General features: G+C 45.6%; 1 protein-coding gene across 1 annotated transcript in view; it reads left to right on the top strand.

Annotated features, from left to right (window-relative positions):
* Positions 1–25,043, top strand: part of CLMP (CXADR like membrane protein) — a 43,312-nt gene that overhangs the window by 11,359 nt on the left and 6,910 nt on the right. Inside the window, exons 2-5 of the mRNA XM_032709752.1 lie at positions 22,128–22,285; positions 22,930–23,131; positions 23,870–24,034; positions 24,890–25,012. Of these exons, the coding sequence (XP_032565643.1) occupies positions 22,128–22,285; positions 22,930–23,131; positions 23,870–24,034; positions 24,890–25,012 (648 nt within the window). The remainder of the gene's footprint in view (positions 1–22,127; positions 22,286–22,929; positions 23,132–23,869; positions 24,035–24,889; positions 25,013–25,043) is intronic.

The raw sequence follows: 25,043 nt of genomic DNA, 5'->3' as shown, positions 1-25,043 counted from the left end.
GGAAAGACAAAACCAGGACGTGGATGGAATAAACTGGCTCTTATTGCACCAAGTAGATGATCTTTTCTTGGATTTTAAGTGCTCTGAGGCCAGGACTGTTCCTTTGCTTCTTTGCACCTTTCCCTGCAGCTCTGCAGATTCAAAAGCTTGCACAGCAACCCAAAACATCTTAAATTTGATTTTCCTCCTGTCTAAATGAGCCAGGCACCAGATTAACTTTTATTTGTGTAATTCTAGAGCATAAATTCATGCAGTGAGAAGGCAGAAAACTTGGGGACTGAAGGTACTCAGATTAATTCTTTCCTTATTTGCTCTCCTCCTTAGAAACACCTTTAAGCAAAAAGATGGGGGGGGGAAGGAAAAGCTGATTATTCATGCATGTGGAATGATTTTAACTAGCCAGTTAGACAATATTGACATTTAATTTTTCCTCCCTTGTTAGTGGTTTTCTGAGCACTGCTGAGGACTGTTCACTGTGACATTCTTTGTTTCCAGAAGCCAATGCACAGATAACTGACACATGCTTGATTTTATAGATTATAATGCTGGTGTATGGCATGTCCTACCCCAGCTCAGGAATATTAAGTGACTGTTAAATTAAGTGAAGGATAAAAAGCCTAATTTTTTGCTGTGATTTACTACAGCTGGAACACATATCCTGTATTACCATCACTTCATGGAGGCTGTGCTGGGCAGAGGAATGTCCTTTTATCTTGACAAAGGCTGCCTTCCCTGAGGAGAATCCTTTGAATGCAAATACTTTTTATCACTTTGCAATGGCATGTGACATATGTAAGAACCTCTCCCCTTCCAGTGCCACTCCTGCCTGTCTTCCCTGCTCCCAGAGCAGATTTGGAGACTCTCCCCCATGACAAACTCAGCTTTGCTCCTGGCTGTAGCTTTCCTAGTTCCTGTCCTGGGGGTTGTCCTCTCAATATTTCCTTTTCTGCAGCCCTGTGCATGGAAAACCCAGAAAAACAGCAGCTCCAATAGCTCCTGGCATCCTCTGTGCTGATGAGACATGCTTGGAGTGTGCTGGAGCTCTTTTAACTCTTATGTGCACAACTTCTCTGGTGGTTTTGGGGCTTTTTATGGGATTTGGGGTGTTTGCTGTAAATCTCCAGGTCCTGGCAGTGTCACAGTGGGGTGGAACATCTCTCCACACTGAAAGCACCTGATAGAGCAAGTCTGGCACCAGAACAGCTTCAGCCCATGGGAGGCAAATTAATTTCAAGGAACTTATTCCAGGAGGGATTAGCACTGCTTTTCCAGCCCTGCTGCTGATTTAAATGCTTCTTCACTTTTTTATGATCATCTTGTATAAGCAGGGAGGGGAAAAAAACCCACTAAAAAGTAAATAAATTCTGTTTCTCTAAAGCGTCTGTGTGAAGCAAATTGGAGCTGAGCTCACTCTTTTATTGAAAAGAAATTTTGTAGCACCCTTCCTGTGTGGATCTGCCTGGCAGTGTGATCTAATTCCCTGGATTTAGGAGGTTTGTGTTGTCCTTCTCTTTTGAGTATATCCAAGTCTCTTCATCCCTTTATGTCTTATTGTGCCAGCTTCAGTCTCACTTCTGCTGTGACCCTGGGCCATAAATGCTTTAGTTCATGGTGGGGAGAGACAGTGTGTGGTCTCCTTGTTACTTTGATGACAATAAATTTATAATAAAAATAGTAAAATATTAAATAATTCTAATAGAATAATTAAAATCAGTAATGAAATAGATAATAACATAAATTACAGTGAAAATAAATTTGATAATCTTATCAGCAAGTGAGGAGAGTGGGGTGGGGGGAGGCTGTCAAAGGGGCTGTGGTTGCTCTCTGGTTTAAGTAGCTGGGTTTAGGCTGGGTTTGAGTTATAAGAGGAAAGGGCAGTAGGAGCTGTATATCCCTGATCTGGAGGAAACAACCCTGCTCATGGCTTTAAATCATTCTGGGGTTTTATTTTTCTGTGTCAGCACTGTCAGAGCCTATAATCCTCAGCCAAAAGAGGCCATCCTACCCTACCAAGAGAAGGACTTCAAGTGAGGAATCCCCTTCAGCAAGGATGTGACAAGCAGACTGACAATGTAAGATATAAGAAAAAAAATATCCTGAGCCAATATGCATAAAATTAGGGCCTGATTATGATGCAGAATTAAAAATAAACCAGGAAGAATTCCCCTAGCAGAGGGAGCTGGTGGAGAGCAGCACGAGGGGCAGCACTTGGTGCCAGCCATGCATTCTAACAGCACTAATTGAGCAGGTAATGATTATTATGCATGATGTATAAACCCCCTCCATCCCCAGCTCAGCCTGGGCAGGCAGGGAAGACTCCATGTAGCAGATAAGTGTTATTCCTGCAGACACTTTAAATAGCAGTCACTGTTCATATTCTCCTGTCCCTCTCTGATGCAGGAGTGGTACATAATATATGAACTTTCAGAGCAGATGCCAGGGAGAATGTCCTGGGCAGCTGTGAGGGATTAAAGATACCAGAACATGAGACTTGCTTGGGTCCTGAGCTGGGCTGGGGATGTTCAGACAGGTTGGTCTGATGGGCAGGGCAGCTCTGCTCGTGGTCTGGCTTTCAGGTCTTCTGGAAAACTGAGCAAGACACTTCCCTGGTGCTGCAGGTGGAGAATTCCTGCATGGAAAATGGCATCTAAACCATGGCAGGGTCTTCACAGCAAAAGAGTCAGAATTGTTGCTAAGGAGACAAGATAAGAATCTCTGGCTTTGCTTGTAGTTCCAGTGGTGACTTTGTAGTCTACTGGAATGAAAATTTTCCCTCTTAAAACTCAATTCTGGTGCTCATTAACTCGCCTCATCTCAACTCTAATCCCAGGAGGTGGTTTTATGAGTCCTTTGGGAGCCTGGGCTTCCCCAGCTGTAAAAAGGGAAATATCTCATTATATAACGTGGTTTATGGTGTTCAGAGCAAATGTGGAGTATTGCTCAATAGTTTGATCATGTTTTTTATCATCCTGCCCTTTGCAGGGAGCTTATAGCTGCTGTCTGCTTGCATTTGTATTCCATGTCACTGGGATGTAACTGTGCTCTGACAGAGCCAGCTCTTTCAGCATTTAGGGAGGAAGAGTTTGAAGTCTTAAGGAGCCACACAAGTCCTTGCTTGAATTCTTTATAAATCTTGTAGGAAGTACACTCAGCCATACTTCCTAGAAGAGGAAATGCTGGAGTCCTGTCTCCTGTGTTTAGAATAAACAGAATCCAGATAATTTAATCTAAAAGGAGAATGTTCTTTTGAGGATAAACAGCTTGAATAAAACATTTCTGAGCAAACCCATGACAATGTCCCCCCCCTTGAACCAGCAGTTTGTATCCTGCAGGATGCCAGGAGCAGCTGGATGATCAGGGGAATTGGCCTCACCACAAACCAGACTGTGAATCTTGCTCAGAAATACCCTGTTCTGCCTTCCCCAGTCAGCCTGGTACCTGCAACCATCCCAAAAAATCCTTCAGGATCAACCAGGACCCTGCAAGTGGGCACATCCTATTTGGCTTATCCTGTGTAAATGTCAAATAAGACCCACTGCCTGGCAGATATTGGGTTTATTTCTAGATGCTAATGAGATCCAGATGGACCCTGCTGTAGTCTGGGCTGATGAGCTGCTGTCATCTCTGGAGCCACTGGATGGGTTTTTTCCCCCCCCCTTGTTTACTAAGCAAAAATAACAAACAATTTCCAGTGTTAGGAAGCTGCTGCAACTTTTTGCTGAGCTTGCTGGGCTCGAGGAAGGCAGGGAGCAGCCTGGGAGGGTGAATTCAGGCTCAGAACAGGGAAATGAGGGGTGTCTAGTCCTGTCATTCCCCACAGAGCCAATGGGCTCGTTAATTGGCAGTGCAAAATTCACACATTAAAGCTGTGTCCTGGACTGAGTGCCAGCTCTTAATGAGCATGTGTCACAGAATAACAGGTACAAAAAGGGTTGGGATACCCACTTAGCCTGTTAGCTTGTTTCCAGTTATTAACAGGAGCTGGTTTGAGGGCAAAAATACAGCAATCGGGTAGGAAAAAAACCCCAAAACTTCCTCAGCGAGTTTTTTCCCCTCAGCAAACATAATGCACTCATTTATCCATAGCTCCTCCTGCCCATAGGTTTTGCCACAGTTATTCATGTCACAGTTGCATCAGGCTCTGACAGATGCCTTGGAAACTCTCGGGTAACCCCTAAGAAGTGTTTGATTTCTCTCGCTGAGATTCAGCCTGTGTGAGTCAGACTCTCCTGCCTGAGAGCAAACATGGAAATAAGGAGCTGGGAACTACAGGATCAGAGGGGATAACAGTTGATCTGAGTGAGGGTTTCACTCCAGAAGGGCCCAGCATTGGGTGGAGGTGGAAAAAAACCCCCAAGTGACAGGATGTGAAATCACAGGGTTACGTGGGGAATTTATGGCTGAATATTAGGCAGAAAATGATGTATTTGGATACTTGAAGAAATAAATTTAACTTGTCACTGAGCCTTCAAAGTTACTTCTATTCAGGAAGGCATTAGATAAGCCCTTTGAATCTGTTTTATAGTAGTTGGAGGTTCCATTTCAATGTGCATTTGTGAGGAAAGTGGATCCAGTTGTACCTCTGCTAGTCTGTAATACTGCAACACTGGGTGTTTGGCATCATGTCTTTTCACTGAGGGTGAGTAGCCACTGATGAGGCCAATTTTGGAAATTACCTGTGGGCCTAGACTTTTCCAAAGGGCAAGGTGGAAGTCTGTTTAAAAGTCTGCAAAGTCAAGTTCTGCTTCTGCTGTTCTCAGGTTGTTGGGAAAGAACAACGTGTCAGGTTTTGCTGGTATTGCTGGTACTGTTTAATTACAAACCCAGCGTGATCCAAGTCTGTCTTCCCATGGATTTTAAGTGCTGTGTGCATTAAGAAAAGGTGTGGATGCTTTTTAGCACATCCACAGCCTTGATGGGGTGTACCCAGCTTGCCATGGGGAAAAGGGAACCAAGCTAGGGGAGGGAACTTGAGCTTACTGAGATTTTATTAGAAAACGTGTTTCATGGCCAATATCTGAGTGTAAATAAAAAGCATGGGCACTGGCTGAGCTTATCAACCCGAAGTGCTGAACTGCAGTGGGTCTGATGAGCTGGCTGGAATAGAGAAGTCAGGATTTCTCAGGCTGAGGGAGGAGTTCAGACAAAAATAGGCTGGGGAACCTGCTGAGGGATGTGAGCTTTGGCTCTGTGGAGGGTGCCATGTAGCCTCAGGTGAAGGGCTGGCTGGCAGATGGCCCTGCAGCCCCCCAGCCACCCTCCTTGTCTCTGGCTGGTTCAGGATGGAAGGGATGAGTAAATAATTGGAATGTGGAGCTTTGTTTAGGAGCTGGTGCCTGGAGAGCCTTTGCTTAGTCTGGGTCAGGGGAAAGGTCCCTGCAGCAAAGCCCAGGCACGAGGCTGATTTCAGCTTGGTGAAACAAGGCAGCTGAGCTGGGTTTAGCTCAGGGAATGGGGACTGTGGGAGGCTGGGAAGTGACTCCAGGCTGTGCTCCCTGTCAGACACCCAGAGCTCTGGCAGGATGTGCTGTCTGGCACCTCGTGTTTCACCTGCTTTCCTTTTATATTAATATTTTTAGACAAGCACCAAAGTGTCCAGACCCCAGGATGTGAGAGACACTCTGGGTCTGTCACCCAGGGAAGGTGCTGGGATGGATTCCCTGAGAAGAGGGAGAAGTAAACTCATGGAGTCAAGGAAATTCCTCGGTTCTTAATGAGCCCTGGAGCCCAAAATCAGGATGGTTTGTGCTAAACCTCCTCCTGCCTGATGGAGCCCAGGATCAGTCCCTGCTGTCTTTGCAGAGCCCTCTGAGAGCAGTTACCTAATAATGTGAATATGTGGGTCTTTAGAAGCTGGTAGGTGGAAGTTGGACCTTGACAAATGCAGGATAGAAACCAAGTTTCAAGGAATTATCAGGCAGTTTAATTTGTCCCTGAACCAGTCCATCAGTGGAGCAAGAAGGGCTGTTTCTCAGGAAAAGAAGCTGATAGAATTGCCAGCTGTCCAACTGCAAACATCACGCTGATGTTCTGTGATCTCTGCACTGAAACTCAACCCAAACTCATCTGTTCTGCTTTGGAAACTCTATTAATAAGTGGTGCATTTCATTTTTACAGTTTTACTGTTGGGTGAGACTGAACTTGGTGGAACTGTGCACTTAAAAGTTCCCACTGAATTGTTATGGGCTTAAAATCTGCATTCTGAGGCAAAGCTGCAGCAGTTGGGCACTCAAAAGTATTTCAGTGAGTGGAACAAGTCAGTTCTTCGACTAAAAAAGACCATGCAGGTGTCTGACTTAATTTCCTGTTTGTTTTCTTTAGTTAGCTTGTCTCTTCAAATATCTTTTGTTGTCCATCTAAGTTTCACATCAGAATAGAGGCCTGACTTATCCTCAGTCTTATAATTTGTTCTAAAGTTACCCACAAGGCTGCTTTTGTTCTTTCGAGAAACCTCCTGGGGTTTGAGGCTTTGTCAACCTCTCCAGCTATTTAAAATAACACTTAACAAACAAAAGTTCATAAAAATATAAAACCAGAGGAATTTGACTCAAAGTAAAGGCTTTTAAAACAGGCAGCACTTGAGTGGCTTGGAAACATCCCTGTTGCTTTGCAAAAAACCTTTGGCTGTCTGGTTTTTTTCCCCCCCGGATCTTAAGTCTCAAATCCTCTTCTAGAGTTTCTTCATCAGTCTCAACTTGCTGTGGTCTCTTTTTGTACACAGATTTTAAGATCACGCTGTCTTTGTTATTCTCTCTGCAGCATCTAAATAAAATATATCCTTGTGTGGATAATATCAAGCCACAATTAGCAAAATTGTGTAGTTAGAAAAAAAAGGAGAAGAGAATTTTTCTAAGCAGTAATTTGGCCTCGAACATGAAAACCTCAGATGTTCTATTTCTCAATTCTTGGCCTTTGGAATAGATTCCCCCTCACCAAGAGCCTTCCAAGAGCAGGGAGGCACTGAGCTGGTGCTTGTTTGCTACAGTTATTCTGAATTGTTTATTTATTTGATCTTAAAAGTTCTTTTGGGGGGAATCTCCTCATCAGGCTCTGAAACGCGGCTGCACCAGTAAATAGGAAGCTGTGACATTAAAAGTAATTGACATTAAAATGTTGTGACATTAAAATTAATCATGTTTGATGGATGCTGGAGACTGAACCCACAAGGCTCCCGGGTCCCTGTTCCAGCAGGCTTTGACATTCATTCTCCCCCTCAAGTTTCCTGCAGCACTTATGTAACTGCCTGATCCCAAAACCTCCTGTAACTGCCTGATCCCAAAACCTCCTGTAACTGCCTGATCCCAAAACCTCCTGTAACTGCCTGATCCCAAAACCTCCTGCACGGGGAGAAATCCTGGAGGGAGGAGAAGGGGAATTTTTCTTGGAATTCACCACTTAGAATGGGGTGAAATAGCTGTTTTATTCTCCACCCAGCAAAACAGTATCAGATATTCAGAACTGGTCACGTTGGTCTCCTGATCAGCACCAGGAGATGATGAAAGGGATGTTGGAGCAGAGCTGGTGGAGTTGGTGTGGAACCTTTGCTCCCTGTGCTGGGGCAGTTCCAGGCAGAAAAAACCTTGGAAAAAAAAAGAAAAAAACCCCAAAAAACCAAACCCTGGCCCTTGCAGTGTAAAAAGGGATATTTTTTGTTGCCATTTTTAGTAATAATGGGGAAATATTTAGGTTTTGTAACAGCTGTGCCAGGTTGGGGAGGAAATGCTGTCAGCTGCTCTCACGTGGCACCAGCACACGGAGGGGAAAAGAAACTGGAGTGTTTTTCCTCAGGGCCTGGAGTTGCTCAGAGCTGGGGGGGGATGTGGGAGAACCTGACACCTGTATTTTACAGCCAAGCCCCGGAGCAGCAGCCAGGGGTGTGGAGAGTGTCAGGAACGGCTGCTCCTTATTTCCGTGCTCGCTTCGTGAAGCAGGATTTGGGTGAAATCCTAAATCCCAGCACTCTGCTCTTCCTTTGGGTGCCCAGAGCTCACCTAGGGCTGCTCCCTCCAGGCAGACAGGGAGAGATGCAGCACTTCTTGCTTCCAGCACGACGGTTTTCCAACTTCCTTTTTTAGCCATGTGGAGCTGGAGGGGCCTCAGAAAAATGAATGTATCGGGCAAGAAGCCAGTTACCTCCTCACAGCCTGAGCTCTGGGCTGGCTTCACTTTCTGTCCTATTTGGAAACAAGGAATAAATTGATTTTTTTTTTAATCATTTTTTTTTTTCTATTCTGTGGTCTGTGGAGGGTTCCAGTCTCTGGAAGTCAGCACAGTGTGGGCATATGGCCTTTTTTCCATGGTCTCCCCTTGGCACTGAGTGGTCCCTCGCATGACATTCCACAAAACTCAATTTTTACAGTAAACAAAAGGACTGTGCCTCAACTTTAGCTGGAGTTAAGCTTGGCCTTATGGTGAGGGGACTGAGAATTCCTGTGCTCACTCTGATTTGGGTGGAATTACGAATTATAAATCTTATTCCCAACTCTGCCACTGATTCCTTGTGACCGTGGTCAGCCTGGTTGTATCCCTAATTATCCATGGACAGGTTGTGCTTTCAAACCTCTTTTCTTTTTCCTTTGCAAACTGAAAACAGTGTTAACTGGGAGCTTCAGCAAAGGGCTGTGAGGAGAACACGGAGATTTTAGCAGAGGGAAGCTGGAATTTTTTGTCTGGTTCATTGTGCACTGTGCACAAGGTCATGTTAAAGATGTCTTTGCTTATGGAAGAAAAAAAAAAGTTAATTAACTGCCAGTGGATGAAATCTGGAAGGTTTAAATAAGTAAATAAATGACCCTTTGTTGAATGCACTATTTAATTTTCTTTGCACTTTTCTGTTTCTCTGATATCCAAGTCCCTGAGAAATAACAGGCTTGAGTATCCCAAATTCCTGGATTTGCAGAGGTGCTCAGGACCTGCAGCTGTGGATGCCCTGGGTGAAGGGGATGAGGTTGAACAGGAGCTTGGGCAGGCAGAGAGAGAGCAGAGCGCTCAGTGGATTTATCAGGTCTTTGTTCTCACTGAAAATGCCTTTTTTTAAAGCAGGGGGGGAGAAGCTGTGTCAGCTCCTGTTACAGAAAATGGCTTTTCCTGGAGAAGTCAAGCCAGCAAAACCCCACGAGTGCTGCAGAGAGTAGCCAAAGATTTTTGGTGGCTTTTTTGTGGCAATTCTGGGCTGGAGAACCCTGGGAATTTTTGAAGAGAAAATTAACCCGTTGGAACACTAAATTGGGATAACTCAAATTCCTTGCAGGAAAGTGTATTTTGTGGCTTTTGCAGAGAGGGTGAACCCTGTAAACCTGGGGTGATGTTCATTTCCAGGATCACAACAGGGAGTGGAGCCAAAGGAAGCAAACTGGAGTGTTTGAGCTCCCCAGTTCTTGCCTCACCTCCCCAAATTAGAGAATTGTTGGATAATGTCGAGTACTCTGCTAAGGCAAAATATCAATATTTGCACATTTGCTTTGTCCCTTTCTGTGCTACTTTCTGTGGTCAGTTGTTTATTTATTTAGATGTTTTTCTGCTACTATGAAATTCCAGTGTTGCCCAAACAAATCTTGGGAAACCCCAAATGTTCAGTAGTTGTGCTTTTACTTGCAAACTCAGACAACCAAGAAACAACATCAGGTGATGTGTAGCTGATGTTCAGTTTTCTCCTTTTATTGTCCTTGTTTAGTTTTGGAGATGGAGAAAAGCTGGTACTGGAGTGAAACTGGAGACAGCTGTGACCTGCTCAGAGATACTGTCAGCAGGAAAAGAGGCTGAATTCATCCAATGAATTAGGAGTTCTCCCCACAGACCACCCATGCTGGGGGAGCTGGGAGGGGTGGATGTGGCTGACAGATGGCTGGAGTTTAGAGAGTGGGACTTGGAGTCACAGAATCACAGAATATCCTGAGTTGGATGGGACTCATCAGGATAAAGTTCAACTCCTGGCCCTGCAGAGAACACCCCAAAAATCCCATCCTGTGCCTCAGGGTGTTGTCCCAACACTCCCTGAGCTCTGGCAGGTTTGGTGCTGTGACCACTGCCCTGGGGAGCCTGTTCAGTGTCTGTTTGACCTGCTGGAAAACTCAGAGAAGGATATAAATTAAAAGGGATTTCTGGAGGGCTCCAAGCAGGGTCAGATTATATCAGGCTGCTCAGGAGCTGAGTTTGGAATAGTTCCAAGGATGCTGGTTCCATAAGCTATGAGCCCCAATCCTGGAATATGCTGAGTGGGATTGACCGTTCCCATAACGAATAATAACCACAATAACCCTTTTTAGGACTTGTCTCTCATCCAGCTTTGCACCTCTGAGAAGTCTGGCTCTGACTCCTTCATCATTTCCCTGTTCCCTCTGTAAGCTTTACATATGCATCCCCCAGGCAGGCAGGTTTGCTTACACAAATTGGAAAGGACAGGAGTGAGGAGCAGAGAAGCTGCAGCTTGTCCAGGAAACCTGACGTGTGCAGCAGGGCTGGAGGTCCTCTTCTACCTTGAGCTGTCCTCCCAGGAACTGCTGTGCCCTCTTTGGGGTCCCCAGGGAGATAAATGTACTGGGATGAGTACAGCTAAGGGCCATAAGGATGATGAAGGGACTGAGTTCTGCTTGGAGCAGGGAACTGGACTGGATTTTCTTGGGAGGTTCCTTCTGACCTCCTCTATTCTGTGGTTCTAAAGCACTTCAGGTAAAACTGAGATATCAGGAGTTTATGGCAGGTACCACAGGCATTTTATTTTCCTCAGCAGCTGTGGCTCTGATAGATTATATTATGATCACAGCAGAATCTAAAATAGTTTTTCCCAAGACAGACTATACTTTACTACACTGTTCCTATTTTTTGTTGTCCTTCCACCTTTTCTCTGTGGTTTCCAATATTTATTCAACATCAGCTTTATGCTAAGTCAGGGCTGCTGATAAAAACACTACCTGATGCTGAGAAAATCCATTGGCCAACTTGTGGTGGGGCCCCTGAGCCTGAATAAGGACACGGGAGAGGTTCAGTGATGCTTTCAGGCTGCTCAGAGCTCTGAGAAGAGCTGAGGAGGAGGGTGGAGATGGAGCCCCAGCAGTGGAGCTGGGCCATGAGTGCTCCATTCCTCCCAGGCCTCTTCCCTCTGCTCCCCCTGACCTTTCCAGCGTGTCTCCTGATCGGATTCCTGACCTTTTCACATCCAATTAGCAGATGGGTTCAGCCATTGCCCGAATCCCATTTTTACCCTCCTCCTCCCCCCTCCAAGCCCCTCTTCATTTCAGCAGCTTGGGAACCCTCTGCTTGCTCACCAGGGCTCGGTGGCTCTCACACAGGGCTTTTTTTCGCCTGCAGAAGGCTGATACCCAACCTCTGCTCTCCAAAAGGGCTCTGCCTCTGCAGCCTCCCTCGGAGCATCCCCCTCTCCAGGGAGGGATGTGTGCCAGGAGCCGGGCTGCTCTCCTGAGCAAAGGGCACAGGAATATTTGGCAGGAGTGCTGCTGCATCTTCTCACTCAGGGACCCCCCCCCAGCAATGGCCCTGGGCTCTGACAGATCCTGGTTGCTTTGCAGAACCCTTGGTATTTGCAAACATGCAAAATATATGTAACATGCATTTCAGCTGCTGGCAGTGCAGCCCGTGGTGGGCACGGGAACATCTGCTTCCCTCCCAACCTCCTTCCCACTGCAGAGGCAGTTGGACATGACCTTTGGAAACTCCTTTGTGTGGTTCAGCTTTGATAGATTCGGAGCTGTCTGACCCTGGAATAGCATCCCTCTGTCCCCCCAACAGTTTGCAGGTTATATTTATTTATTTAACTCAATAATAAGTATATTTATTTATTTATTATATAAAAATATATAAAAATATATATTTTACATAAATAAATATAATATTTATTTTATATATTAAAATATATTATATAAACATATTATCTATAAATTAATATAATATTTATTTATTTTATATATAAAAATATATATAAATATATTATCTATAAATAAATATAATATTTATTTATGTAGATATAAAATATATATAAATATATATTATATATATAAAAATATAACATTTTTATCTATAAAATATACAATATATTAATATATTAATGAATATAATATTTATTTTATATATAAAATATATTCTATATAAATATATGTTATACATAAATAAATATAACATTTATTTATTATATAAAATATATATTATATATTAATATATTGTATATATAAATAAATATAATATCTATTTATTTTATGTATAAAATATATTCTATATAAATATATTATATATAAATAAATATAATATTTATTTATTTAACTCAAGAAATTCTGAAGCTTTGTTTTGGTCTTTTCACCTGCACGTTTGAAAGCCTGTTAAAACTGGATTTGAAAAGTCATATTTTGAACATGTTTCTGTTGGAAGTGAAATGGAGCTGCCTTCTGGTTTAGTCCTTATGCCTTTTCCAAGCATCCTACATGGCAACTTAATTCATGCTTTGAACTTTTAAAGATCGGGGGGTTGATAAATCTACACTGAGATCGAAGAAGAAACAAAAGTTTATAATTAAATAAGTTGAAAAACCAATGAACACGCTTTTCCAGATGTTTTTAAATGTTCCAAAGCTTTCACAGAAGCAGAAAAAAATTAATATTTGTTCATTTTTCTTAGGCTGTTTCTTAGGCTGCAGCACTGCTGCAGTTAAACAAGTTTATTGTTACAGTCATGTCCTTTTTAGGTTTGCAGGCTGTTGTCAAGTGGAAGGGATCCAGGAGCTGGAATTTGGCCCTCAGCTCACACCCTGAGCAGTCCTGGGGGGAGCAGGATCCTCCTCACACTCTTCCCTCTGCCCTGTGGCAGTGCAGGAGAACACCTGAGGTTCAGCTGCTCCTGACACTCACTGAAAATAAACACACACATATATATATATACATGCAGGGATCTGTTATACTCTCTATTAAAGAACATTTCCCTGTTTCCCATGTTTGATTTTTCAGTGCTTTCTGGATTTCAGGATCCCTCGCAGCAGCTGTGCAGCGTTGTCAGCTAAAATAGCTGCTGTGCTCCCCTCTGGAAAGCTTTCCCTGCAAAGGGAGAATGCTTCCCAAACTGGGCTTTTCTCTCTAAAGTCAGTGCAAGTTCTCAGGAGTGCAGTATCCAGGCTTTTCCTTGGCTTGTAAATATTACTGGGAAGAGGCTGGGGATCATTTGGAGCACGGGGCCTCTCCCAGTGCTGCTCAGCACAGCGTGAGCTCACACACAGCGTGGAGAACTTCAGTGAATTGCTTCCTAAAGTGCAGTTGGGTGTCTCTTCCAGCCTTTGCAGAGGGGTTTACATTCCTCAGTAAATCCCAGTTGCTCCATTTGCAGCTCTGATTCAGAAAGTGGGATTTAGGGCTCCGCCTCCACTCGTCTGAGACCTCGGGTGTCGTGTCCAGATGCCAAAACTCCTGGTAACTGTGGAAAAAGTGAGGGAGAAGATGCAAATGTCCTCAGAGTCTGCTTGCAGCTGGTACAGGGATGTGCCAAACTCTGGGGGAGACACAGGGAGGGAACTGAACCACAGTGACAACATCATTAAGAACTTGATCCCCCTTTTTTAGTTCCATCTCGTTCACAGTGAAGCCAGTGAAAGATGAGGATTAAGAGAAGGTGTCTTTAGTTTTCTTACCTCTGGAGTCGGTAAATAAGAAGTCATTGATCCAAAACCACACCAGCACTGGTGAGAAACAAAGAGCTGCATTGCCAGTGCCTGTGACCACAACTCTCCTGGAGTTCTGAGTTGCTGCTGTTCCTGGTCCTGTGCTCAGAGCTCAGGGACTGAACCTCGGCTTCAGCTCTGAAGTGTTTAAGTTGAATGTCTCATTCACAAGACTTCTGGGGGTGATGGGGAGGAGCTGCTGCTGTTCATCTCCTGCCTCAGGGCAGGCTGTGGCCCAGGCTTTGAGGCTGAGTGGATATGAAAAGTGACAGAGTGCTAATACATTAGGCATTCATTTTGTATCATATTAGTGGGGCTTGTCGTGGATAAGTGAGATGTCATCCCCTGTTATGTGCAATTAGGAGCCCACAACTGAACATCTCAGGGAGGTAACAGGGATGTGCTGAGCAGGGACTGGAGGCTGTACCTTAAAACTACGTCAAAGTTTGTTGGAAATGAGATCTGAGAGGAAGCTGCAGGAAGGGCTGAAGTTCACCTGTGAATACCCTGAGTTTCCTGATACCTTTTTTTGGCAAGTTTACAAAAAAGCTGGATTTCCACGACAAAAAGTAGCAGAAAAGCACAATTAATTCAGTGCTTTCTGGTTAACATCTTACACTGGGCTAAGGGATATAAAAAAGGAGAGGGAATCCTCAGTACAACTGGTTTTATTGGCAATCTCTATCAATGTCTCAAGTCTCTTCTTCTCTCCCCAATTTTCGGAGCTACCTCAGCTGATGCAACCCACTCCTTGGATTTCAAAATGGGCGAGGAGAGATCTGATGGACAAAAACTATTTTGAAAACAGTTTTGTTGCTGTCTCTTCTGGTTTGTATTCTGGATTCTGCTTGGTGTCTGCCTTGGGCAGATCACTTCATTTCTGTGTGCCTTCATTTGTGTGTCCCTGAACTGACAGCAACAATAGGCTCCCTGGGAGACAGAGGCCTCATTTCTCAGACAAAAGACATCCTAGAAATTATTATTGAAACCACATTCCTCCTCACACTTTCAAGCCTCGTTTGAAAACCAGGCAAAATTCCTGATGTTCAGGGGTGGAATGTGCAGTTTTCTTGCTTCCCTCAATACAAAGCTTTAAGGTGCACGAGGTATTGTATTTATCTCACAGGCTTGAAGAGAAAGGGAATATCAGGCAGCCAGAGGTGCTTCATCCCTCAAGGAACCTGAGATCTGCACTGACAAGGTCTCTGCACACATCTCGTCCTCACAGCTTGAAATCAGCAGCTGCATTTCTGAAAGGCTTGGCTGAGCTGTGTTGCTGTAAACAGGAGACACCTGGAGCATTTCACTGATAAAACTGCCTGGACTAAAGGCAAAGGGATTTCACACATTCCCCTGCACAAGCACTCCCTGAACCATTAAATTGGAAGATGCAGCTCTGGTGCCTTGTTTGCTGTTCTTGGGTCTCCGGGGATGTAAACCCACAATCTCCGACATGCACTTGATTTTTGAAGTGCAACGAGGAAAAAAAGGAAAGCCACAGCACACCCAGAGCTGCCTGGGAAGGCCCTCAGCTAATGGAATGCTTCAATGGGCTTTTTCCCAATATTCCCAAGTCTCCCTAGACTTTGGATTCAGTTGCGTGGGTTGGTGCTGAAGGCAAACTTTCTGTTGGCACTTTCAGGGATAGAATTTTACCTCTTGACTGTATGAATGTATAGGTAAGACCCTTAGTTGCTTGTGGTTTCTGGGTGCTGCAGGACCACTTTCACCTCTCTTAAATTCAGAGGTTCCTTAGTGGATTGTCCTCGGGGAATTTGCATCCTTGCTGCTGGGGGCATTTGTGAGACCCAGACTTGCCCTGGCTGGACCATCTCATTTAGGCATTAGTAGTACATTTAGACATTAGTAGTACATTTAGACACACATTGTGTGCACTGACACTGTGCTGGTACCAATCATTCCTCAAGTTACTTCCCTGGGTCCTCCAAGGATGCCCAGGGAAGGATTGGTGGGTGACTGCTCGTGATTTTCTGTTCACAGGACTTGTGTATCACCAGCCAAATTCCAGCCCCCTCCTGCACTGCTGCTTAGTTGTTGCAAACCTCTCAAATTCAGAGCCTTTGCTTTGTGAAATGTGGGGTTTTTTCTGTTCTCCTCGGGCCTTCCTCACTCCTCTGCAGTTCCAATTCCAAACGCTTCACGTCACCACTTGGAAACTCTGCCACACGCAGGACTCTTCCCCTTTCTGTCTGTCTGAACAGGCTCCTCCAGCACATGTGGTTCCACTTACAGAGCCCCTGCAGGGCTGTGTGCATTGGGCTGGGGCTGGGCTGACCTCTCTGTTCCACCACAGCCAGCCCCGTTCCGGGGGGAGCTGACTCTTATCTCCCTTTATTTCGTATTTGGGATGCTTTCGCTTCCCAAGGAAATTCCTGCCATCAAAGGGGAGCCGGCTGCAGGCAGCACGCACTGGGGCCAGGGCTTGGGCACTGGGAGCACTGGGGCTCTCGGGAGAAGGCAACCCTTGGCCTCTGTGTGTCTGCCAGCCAAGGAATACACAAAGCAGATGTCCCAGAGCACAGCCTTGGCTCGGGTAATTATCCTGAGGAGACTTGGCCCGCCCCCACTTGTGCAAAGAATGCAGAAGAGCTGTCTGTCCTGTAGGAGGACACCATTCCATGTTTATTTTGGCCCCAGATGCTGTCAGGGTAACTATTAGGGCTGTGTGGTCTGAGGATGAGTGGGGTATCGACCTTCTTGAGTCTGGAATAAACCAACATATTCACTGTCCTTTCTCCACAGCACAAACTGGGGGAAGAGGGAAGAGTCCCAGGGGAGATCAAAGCTCTGATGTGCCCGTGTCTGTCATTATAGAACAGCACTGGGAGGGGGGAAGATGCTTGGCTTCTCAACAGAGTTTAATTTTAAGGCCCACTGAGCCTCAAATACTTGACTGTCAAAGCAGTCCAGGGTGTCCTCAGCACTGAGCTGATTTAACTCCCAAGCCACGCAAGCAGCTCTCGAAGTTTCACTCGGGATGGGACTCTTTGGCCATAAAAGTACTTGTCAGCCTCCTTCTCAGGCATGGAAAATTCTGAATTTGCTTATTGCAAAATGCTCAGGTTTTGCTCGTTTGCACTGGGTGGGGGAGAGGGGGAAGAGGCTTTTGCTTCTTCCTAAGGAAACGTAGTAAATCATTTCCTACAGGGCTCTAGCAGGACTGAACTCTACCAGATGTGAAATGTCTTAAATTCCTGGAATGAAGGGGTGGTTCAGAGCTGCAACTGTCCTGGGCTTTTTGTTTTTTATTCCACAACATGTTATTTCTGTGTAGACATGATTTAGACCTCTTCTGTTTTCAGATGCTTTGATTTTAGCACAAGAACAGCGAGGCAAAAGTGCAGGATTATTCACCCAGAGGAACACTCCGGTGTAGTTCTGTGGATATTTATTCTCCCTGGGCTAATTTAAACTTTAAGTAGGGAGTTCTTGCTGATTTGGATTATTTTTACTGAAATGAGGTACTTAAATGAGTACCTTAAATGAGTTCAGCCTGAAGGTCTAGCTGAGACCAGCTCTGACATGGGACTGTTGGATGCACTGAGGTGTCCTGGCTTTGCAGAGTGTGTTATTCAGAGGACTACAGGGCCAAAAGCTCCTTCTCAGAAGGATCCCATTTTCAGACAGTGCAATGGCAGATGTGGAAATGACTTTTAAGAGTATATCCCAGGAAAGCCTCTAAATAAATCAGAGCAGGGAATTATTGGTTGCACTTGAGAACTTGTCTGTAGGGGAACTGTTCTTGTTTCAGAGGGGATGTGATGAGCTTTGACATCAGTGGTTATTCACTGTTCCTGTCACACTCTCACCCAGGAAACATTCTGATATTAATGAACAAAAGCAGGCAGAGCACCTATCTCAGGTGGAGTGGAAATTGTTCAGACAGTGGATAAACTGTGTGTGTGGATACCAGTGGAATTCCTGCCCTTGCTGGTGCAGGGAAGATTTGAGTCTCTTCCTGAGTCTCTTCCCTCTCTCTGGTGCTGGGACAGGACGTCTCGAGTTGCAGCAAAATTACAGGTTTTATTTCTACTCCTCCTTGGACATCAGTGTCTTGGAATAGCCTGCTGCAAATGTCATCCTTGATAAAAAGCCAAGGTAAATTGTAGTAAGTGTAGCTGAAGAATAAACTTCGCTGGAGCAGCTGAAACTTTTCAAGGCCCATTTTGGACATTCATACCCTAAATGTAGGTATGGTTTGGGCCAAGTTTACAAAGGATGATTATGCATTTCTTGTGTCTTGATTCTCTGACTCTTCCCCAGGCTGTTCCTCCTGATTCCAGCAGTTAAGTGATACAGCACAACTTATTACTTTTTAAAAAGCATAATCTATTTTTAGCATTGCTCCCTAATCCAAACCTTCTGAACTTAATGAAAGATTTAAATCTGGAAGCTCTTTAGCTTTTAGGATGCGAATTTGCCTACAAATAAAAATGTCAGCGAAACATTCATTTCCACTTTGATTCTGCTTGTCTGTTAATGTATATTTGATGTTGGTATATATGTGTGTTTGTGTATAGACATGTACTTGTCATTGGATGGGCATGAAAATCAAGTGAGCCTCATGTATAGGAAAGTAAGTGTGAGCAGGGTATGGATTCAGGCATGAAAACACTACTTTGGATGATGATAATTTGTGATAAGGCCAAATACCCAGTCCCAATTTCCTCAGTGTTGTACAGGACGTGGCTCCTTCCCTCCACATCCTTTTCAAAGGGCTGACTCTGCTGAAATTCAAACTCCTTTAAAACACAGTTTTGAAATCAGTGGTCCTTGCAAAATGTTGAAATGAGTTCTGGGAAATACTTTAAGGCTGACATCTTTCCACGAGAGGGATGCAGGCTGTTGCCCACATCTTTTTTTACTCTAAAATCTGCTGTGCATGTGAGGCAGAAGGGGCTGAGAGGGCTGAAATCTCCTTTTGTGTGTCCTCCCCCTGCCAAACCCGGGTGGGCACTGCCTGTGTTGCCTTTGGGCTTGTTTAAAATCTTTGTTGCTCTGTGTTCCCTGGAGATTTAAGCAGCGGTGAGGGATGAGACAGCCTTTGTCCTTGTCTGCAGGGTGTCGGTGAGTTATTGTGCTCAGAACAATAGAGGGAACAGTCAAACAAGGCAAAGTCTTCCCCCCCAGATGCTGAACATGCTCTCCTGTGGTGTGGCACCAAGCCTGGCACTGCACCCAAGGCTTTTTCTTTTTTTAAGGCTTCCAAAATGCTGCGGTTGGAACAAGCAGGAAAACCAATCCCACCTCCTTCTGAAGTCGTGGGACAGGGGCTGAGTAAAAACCTGAGTAACTCTGGAAGAAGCGCTTCCCAAATTGCTGCTCCCAGCACAAAGAGCCGCCCACAGGAAGGGGAAGAGGGTTTTTTGGGTAAGAACAGCGGAGCCTGCATACATGTGGCGTTACTCCTGGATCGGATTTCTGGGAAAATCATCCATTGTCTCATCTCTCGCGAGCCGGATCCAGCCCTTCAGGCTCCGGGCGGGCTCTGCCCTCGCGTGGCTGCGGAGCTTTGGAAGGAAAGGGTTTGGAGCCGCTTGGGCACCATCCAGCGCAGAAAGGGGCTCCCAGGGGCAAATTCCGCTGCAATCCATGTGTGTCCCGGCCATTGCTGCTGGAAGGGGCTGTCCATAAGCAGACACCCTCCTCTAGCAGCAATTTAAATAAAACTTAAACTGGGGAGGAGGGAGGTTTAGTTAAAAGCATCCCATTTCTTCGACCTGTTCTGGCACGGTCTCATCTCCACAAATACAACTTCAGACAGCAGTTATTCTTTGAATAATAAACCACTTTTAATAACCTAGAAGGGACCTGCATATGTTTCTAGCTGCTTTTTCTATTTGAGGTATATAAGAGAAATTCCAGCACGTGTCTAAAGTTTAAAATTTCCATTTCATCCCTGCTTGTTACTGCAAGGCCCTTCCCAAACTATGGAAAACATCAGGATTGTTCATGTTGAGCTCTCTCTGGATTTTTCACGGGTAATTTCTGTGACTGGCACCTCTCTGGGTACTTTTATGCAGCTGTTTTGAGCTTCCTTTTAATTCTGTACAGTTACAGCTGCCTGGGAAGAAAATAAAGTGAGTGTCTTGTTTGAAACACCAGCAAAACTTAAACTTCTTTGGGAGCTCGTGGGCATTGTTACAGCACTAATAAGGATTAAAGAGTGAAGTTGGGGGGTTTTAATAAGACTTTTAAAAATAATATTATAGAAATGTATGCACAGTGTGTGAGGGTCTGGTTATTGGTTCAGTGGTGAATCAGCTCCAAATTATTTCTGGTTGCAGGCACCTTTGGAAAAAAGAAGAAGAAATGTGTAGTCATTATTTCTCTTCTCTTACTGCCATTTAGAAGATGAGTTTAGAGGCACAAGGCCCTTCCTCACACCCAGGGATGTTTGCTGGGAGCAGCACCAGACTGTGAGCTCTCCTAAACCCGGTGTGCCCAGGCTAGAAAGGAATGAAAATGATATTTCTTACACCCTCCCAAGCGGCGATTTTTAATGCTAACCGAGACTTTTAAGGTAAAGTCAAGTTTTAAACCGCAGTGTGCCCAAACCCGCAGCGCTCCGCGGGCACGGGGCTTTGACAGCGCCGCAAATGGGATGCGAAAGGTCCCTATTGTGGTGGCTAAATTAAGGTTATTGATCACCATCTAACGAGGGCCGGCGTTAATGAGGGCGTTAATGAGGGCAGCCCGCAGCAACGGGAGCTGAGGGGAGAGCAGGGCTCGTCCTGGGCGCGACGTGTAATTGTATTTGGCAGATGGAGCTTTGAGAGCGGCGAATCCCAGTGATAAACTGGATTACTCTTCCCTTTAAAGAAAGCAGCTAATGTGGCTGAAAAGGAGCTTTCACTGTCATCAATTCATGCCGGGATCAATGCAGGGGAGGAGAGATTAATCCTTTGCAAGGCTCCACCTGTTTTATAATCCTGGGCGTTCTATAAAGGTGCATGAGTGTGGTAGATGATATCTTTTTATAAAGTGTTTGGGAAGCATAAATTAGGAGCTGAGGGGTGCTCATGGTAGCAACTCAGAGGCAGGTCTGAGAATAAAAGGAATTTTCTAAAAGCCAAATTCTAAGTTTTCTAATTTCCAAAAGGAATTTTCCAAATTGCTCCTGAAGGAACAGAGCTGAACAAGTGCCATCTTGGACGTAATTTTTCTCTCTGTCTTTCACTTCAAGGTAAAGAGAAGAGGATCCACTCTTTAAATACAAATATAGGAACAAATTCAGCCTGTGTAACTGGAACAGCTTATGCTCCTGCTGTGGGTTGTGTGTTCAGTCACAATGTGACTTCCCAGGGCTGTGAACTCTCCCAGTTTCACAATATTTGGCCCAAGAAGCAAAATATTTAATCTCTCTTTTCACAGGGAAAAAAACCGCATGTTTTTAGGATTTTCTCTTGAACAGCAAAACTGAAGAACAACCCAACTGCCCTCTGAGGATTCATACCCAGGAGGCAGATGGCATTTGTGCCCTAGAAATCCCCATGGAAACCTGGTTGGAAAATATTTGGTGCCAGGGCAGACCTGGGGGATCCCTGACCCCAAATGCCTGTAATTTTCCACACCTCTGATCTTTAGGGTCAGTTTTTAACTGAGTTTGAACTTACCATGGTGTGTCCATGTTCAGAAGTTGGAGATGGGCAAATCCAACCATTGATCCCTGATTTTTATTCAGCTTTGGTGTGGATGCAGTGTCGAAACTCGAACAGACAGTGCCTAACGCAGTGCTGGCCGAACATCCTATTTTTCTGCCGTGTATCATCTCCTGGGCCAGGTTTTAGGGCGTTAACACACGTTTGGGGTTTTTTGGCTGACATTTCAAGGGCTCTGCTTCCCTCTAGTGGGTCCACTTGGCACTTTCCTCCCATTTTTCTTTCTGTTTAAAATCCTGACAAACGCTTTTTGGCAATTTATATTTTTTCCTGACGTTGCTGTTCGAAGACACTTCCCTGTCCTACTTGTACCACGCTCTTCTGAAGTTTAACCCTCTTCCTCCCAGGCTGGTCTTTTATTTCCAGTGCTGAAATAAAAGAGCATCATCAGGGAAGAGACTCCAAGCCTTGTCAGAGTGACACAGGGATAAAGTGATGGGCTCTGAGGGATATCTGGGTGGAATTACTGCTTATAAATTAAGGTGATAAGAGGTGAAGGCAAAACTGAGGGGTTTATCTGGAGTGCACAGAGGGTGTGGGTGTGACTTCAGTACTGGCAGCTCTGCAGTGTGAAGCCATCTGCTCTCCCTGCTCCAATAGCAGTGTGAAAATGCCTGTGTTTGTAGAAATGTCCCCTTTCATCAGCTGCAATCTGCCCAGCAAGCCAAGCTGGTGGGTTTTCTTTGATGCTGGGAAGCAAAGGAGGAGGAATCCAGCCGAGACCTGGCTGGTGAGACCCACCAGGGCAGAGATGCCCCCCCGAACTGTGACCACTGGCATCTGTTTTTCAGCTTCCTGTTCTGTTTGGATGTGCAAGGCTCAGACTGAGTTTAAGAGGGTGGCTGAGGAAAACGTGACCCTGCCCTGTCACCACAGCCTGGGCCTCCTGGAGCAGGGCAGCCTGGACATCGAGTGGCTGCTGCACATCTCGGAAACCGTGCAGAAAGCGGTAGGTTTGCTGAGAAAATCCTCTTCTTTCTGCCTTGACACCACCAGCCACTGATTTAACAAAACTCCTGTGATGATCTCTGCAAGTTACTCTGCTGACCTTTAGAAAACACGGCTGATTTAGAGAGATTTATCACGTATAGAGGTTATTTGATAGCCACGCGTGCTAACGTGGTTCTGTTACAACCACGTTTCCTTTATCCAGGGGTGACTGATAATATTTCAAGTTCAGAACTGCCCTTCAGGTTTTCCAAAACGACCTTGGGTTTTGCAGGCCCAGTTTCTGAATCCTTGGTTTCAGGAAAAACATACAGGAGTTCAGTACTTGTAAAAATGAGGTCTGCAGTAACTTAAATTAGCTCAGCCAAGCCTACAGACTGCTTTGATATATTGTGACATGAGCTGATGTCTGTTTTGACAGTTGTATAAATGCTCCAATCTCTAGCATAAATACACTTTATGTGCCATTCTCAGACTAGAAATCCAGGTTTAATTTTCCACCCTGCCACAGGCTTCCTGTGTGACCCTTGGCAAGTCACTTCACCAGGCAGAACCTTGGGCTGGAGTTCCTGGAAAGGCTTTATTTGTTGTTCTGTGTGAAAGTACAATCCCAGCTGGCTGTCAGTGCCTGTCTGTGCCCCTCAGGTGATCACCTACTCCGGGGGCCGTGTCTATGATGACCTGAATGAGGAGCAGAAGGGTCGTGTTTCCTTCACATCCAACTTCCTGGCTGGAGATGCCTCCTTACAGATCATCTCCCTGCAGTCCAGCGATGCAGGGAAGTACATCTGCAAGGTGAAAAATGCTGGGCAGTATGAATGGTCTCGAATCACCCTCAAGGTGGTAGGTAAGGACACTTTATTGCTAAAAAAAAAAAAAAAAAAAAAAAATTAATTCCAGACTCGCTTCCTGGAGAGAGATTTATTTCAGCAGGGTATAAATGCACAGAGACATCTCACAGTCAGGTTTCCCTGTCCAACTCCATATCTGCCTTTGCGTTTTTTTGGCAAAGGACAGGCCACAGGAAGAGCCCAAAGAGTGGGTTTGAGGTAAGTGATTATCCACAGCAACATATGAACTGTTCTTTAAATTATCCCTATGATCTCATCACCCAAACTGGGCTGATCACCCTGTCCAGATCTCCTGCTGTGCACTGTGAGTTCATGTCCCAGGACCCCAGCCTGGTCCCAAGTCAGTGCAGGTGACAAATAAGCTGCCATAATTAGTATTTCCTTTCCCTGAGTTCAGCTCATAGGTTGGTTTTCCATGTACACCGTGATCCTGTGGAAGAAGTGCTGTGTCCTGGCAGATACTGTGGGGAGAAGGAAGAAATGGGGAAGTAGTGGGAGGGAAAGGATGTTCTCTAAATAGTGCCCAGAAGAGGAACGTGGTGGTACAGCCCCACAGAGTATCATAAACACACTGAGAAGTTGCACACAACTGCAGCTCAAGTCCCCTAAAATCCATCACTGGTGTGATTCCTGAACACATTCCAGGGAAGGCAGCTCTTGGAAGCTGCAACGACTGTACCTTGCCAAAGAAAGGGTTCGCTGTGTTTGCATGACCTGTCTTCTGCTCCTCCTAGAGAAACCTTCCAAGCCCAAGTGCTGGCTGGAGGGGGAGATGCTGGAAGGGAAGGAGCTGTCCCTGCAGTGCCGCTCTGCCTCTGGCACCGTGCCCATCTCCTACCGCTGGCAGCGCATCGACGAGGAGGACAGAGCTGAGCACCTCCCACCCAACTCCAGAGTCAGTAAGTCCGGGCATTGCCTCGATTCCAGAGGGGCAGTTCCTCAATTCCAGAGGGGCAGTTCATAGAATCACAGAATCATAGAATCAGCTGGGTTGGAAGGGACCTCTGAGATCATCAAGTCCAACCCTTGATCCAACCCCGCCGTGGTTCCCAGCCCATGGCACTGAGGCCACATCCAGGGATGGAGAATCCACCACTTCCCTGGGCAGCCCATTCCAATGGCTGAGCACCCTCTCTGCAAAGAAATTCTTTCTAATGTCCAACCTAAACCTCCCCTGGCACAGCTGAAGACCCAGCCCTCTTGTCTTGCTGATTGTTGCCTGGGAAAAGAGACCAACCCCCCCCTGGCTCCCCCCTCCTGTCAGGGAGTTGTAGAGAGTGAGGAGGTCTCCCCTGAGCCTCCTCTTCTCGAGGCTGAACAGCCCCAGCTCCCTCAGGACTTGTGCTCCAGTCCCTTCACCAGCCTTGTTCCTCAATTCCAGGGTCAGTGAGCTGGGGCAGTTCCTCAATTCCAGGGTCAGTGAGCCAGGGCAGTTCCCAGAGCTCTGGGAGCTCTCAGAGCCGGATAACTCCCACATGGCCGTGCCCATGGACAGTCACCTGCCTGCTCTAAAAACAGGATCACTCGGTGGCAATGACAGGGATGATCCCACAGCTCCTCTCACTGCTGCAGCTGGACCTTGTGGGGTGCTCCACCTCGAGCACAAGGATTTTGCTCGATGCTTTATTGACCCTTTGATTGCCCTGGGACTGATTTGATCCACAAGTTCAATTTGCGCTGCTGCGTCCTACCCTCGGTTAAAGTTTTTTTTTAGCCTGTTTGATTAATCCCAGTGGTGTTTTCTCCCGTTTCAGACATTTCTAATCCTGGGCAAGTCCTGCTGAAGAACCTCACCCAGATGAGCACGGGGTTGTACCAGTGTGTGGCCACCAACGAGGCTGGGCAGGAGAGCTGTGCTGTGCAGGTGACAGTGCAGCGTAAGTACTGCTGCAAACTGGGGCTCACACA

This window comes from Chiroxiphia lanceolata, chromosome 23, assembly GCF_009829145.1.
Source record: "Chiroxiphia lanceolata isolate bChiLan1 chromosome 23, bChiLan1.pri, whole genome shotgun sequence".
Classification (NCBI taxonomy): domain Eukaryota; kingdom Metazoa; phylum Chordata; class Aves; order Passeriformes; family Pipridae; genus Chiroxiphia; species Chiroxiphia lanceolata.
This window is presented reverse-complemented; position numbering and strand designations above follow the sequence as displayed.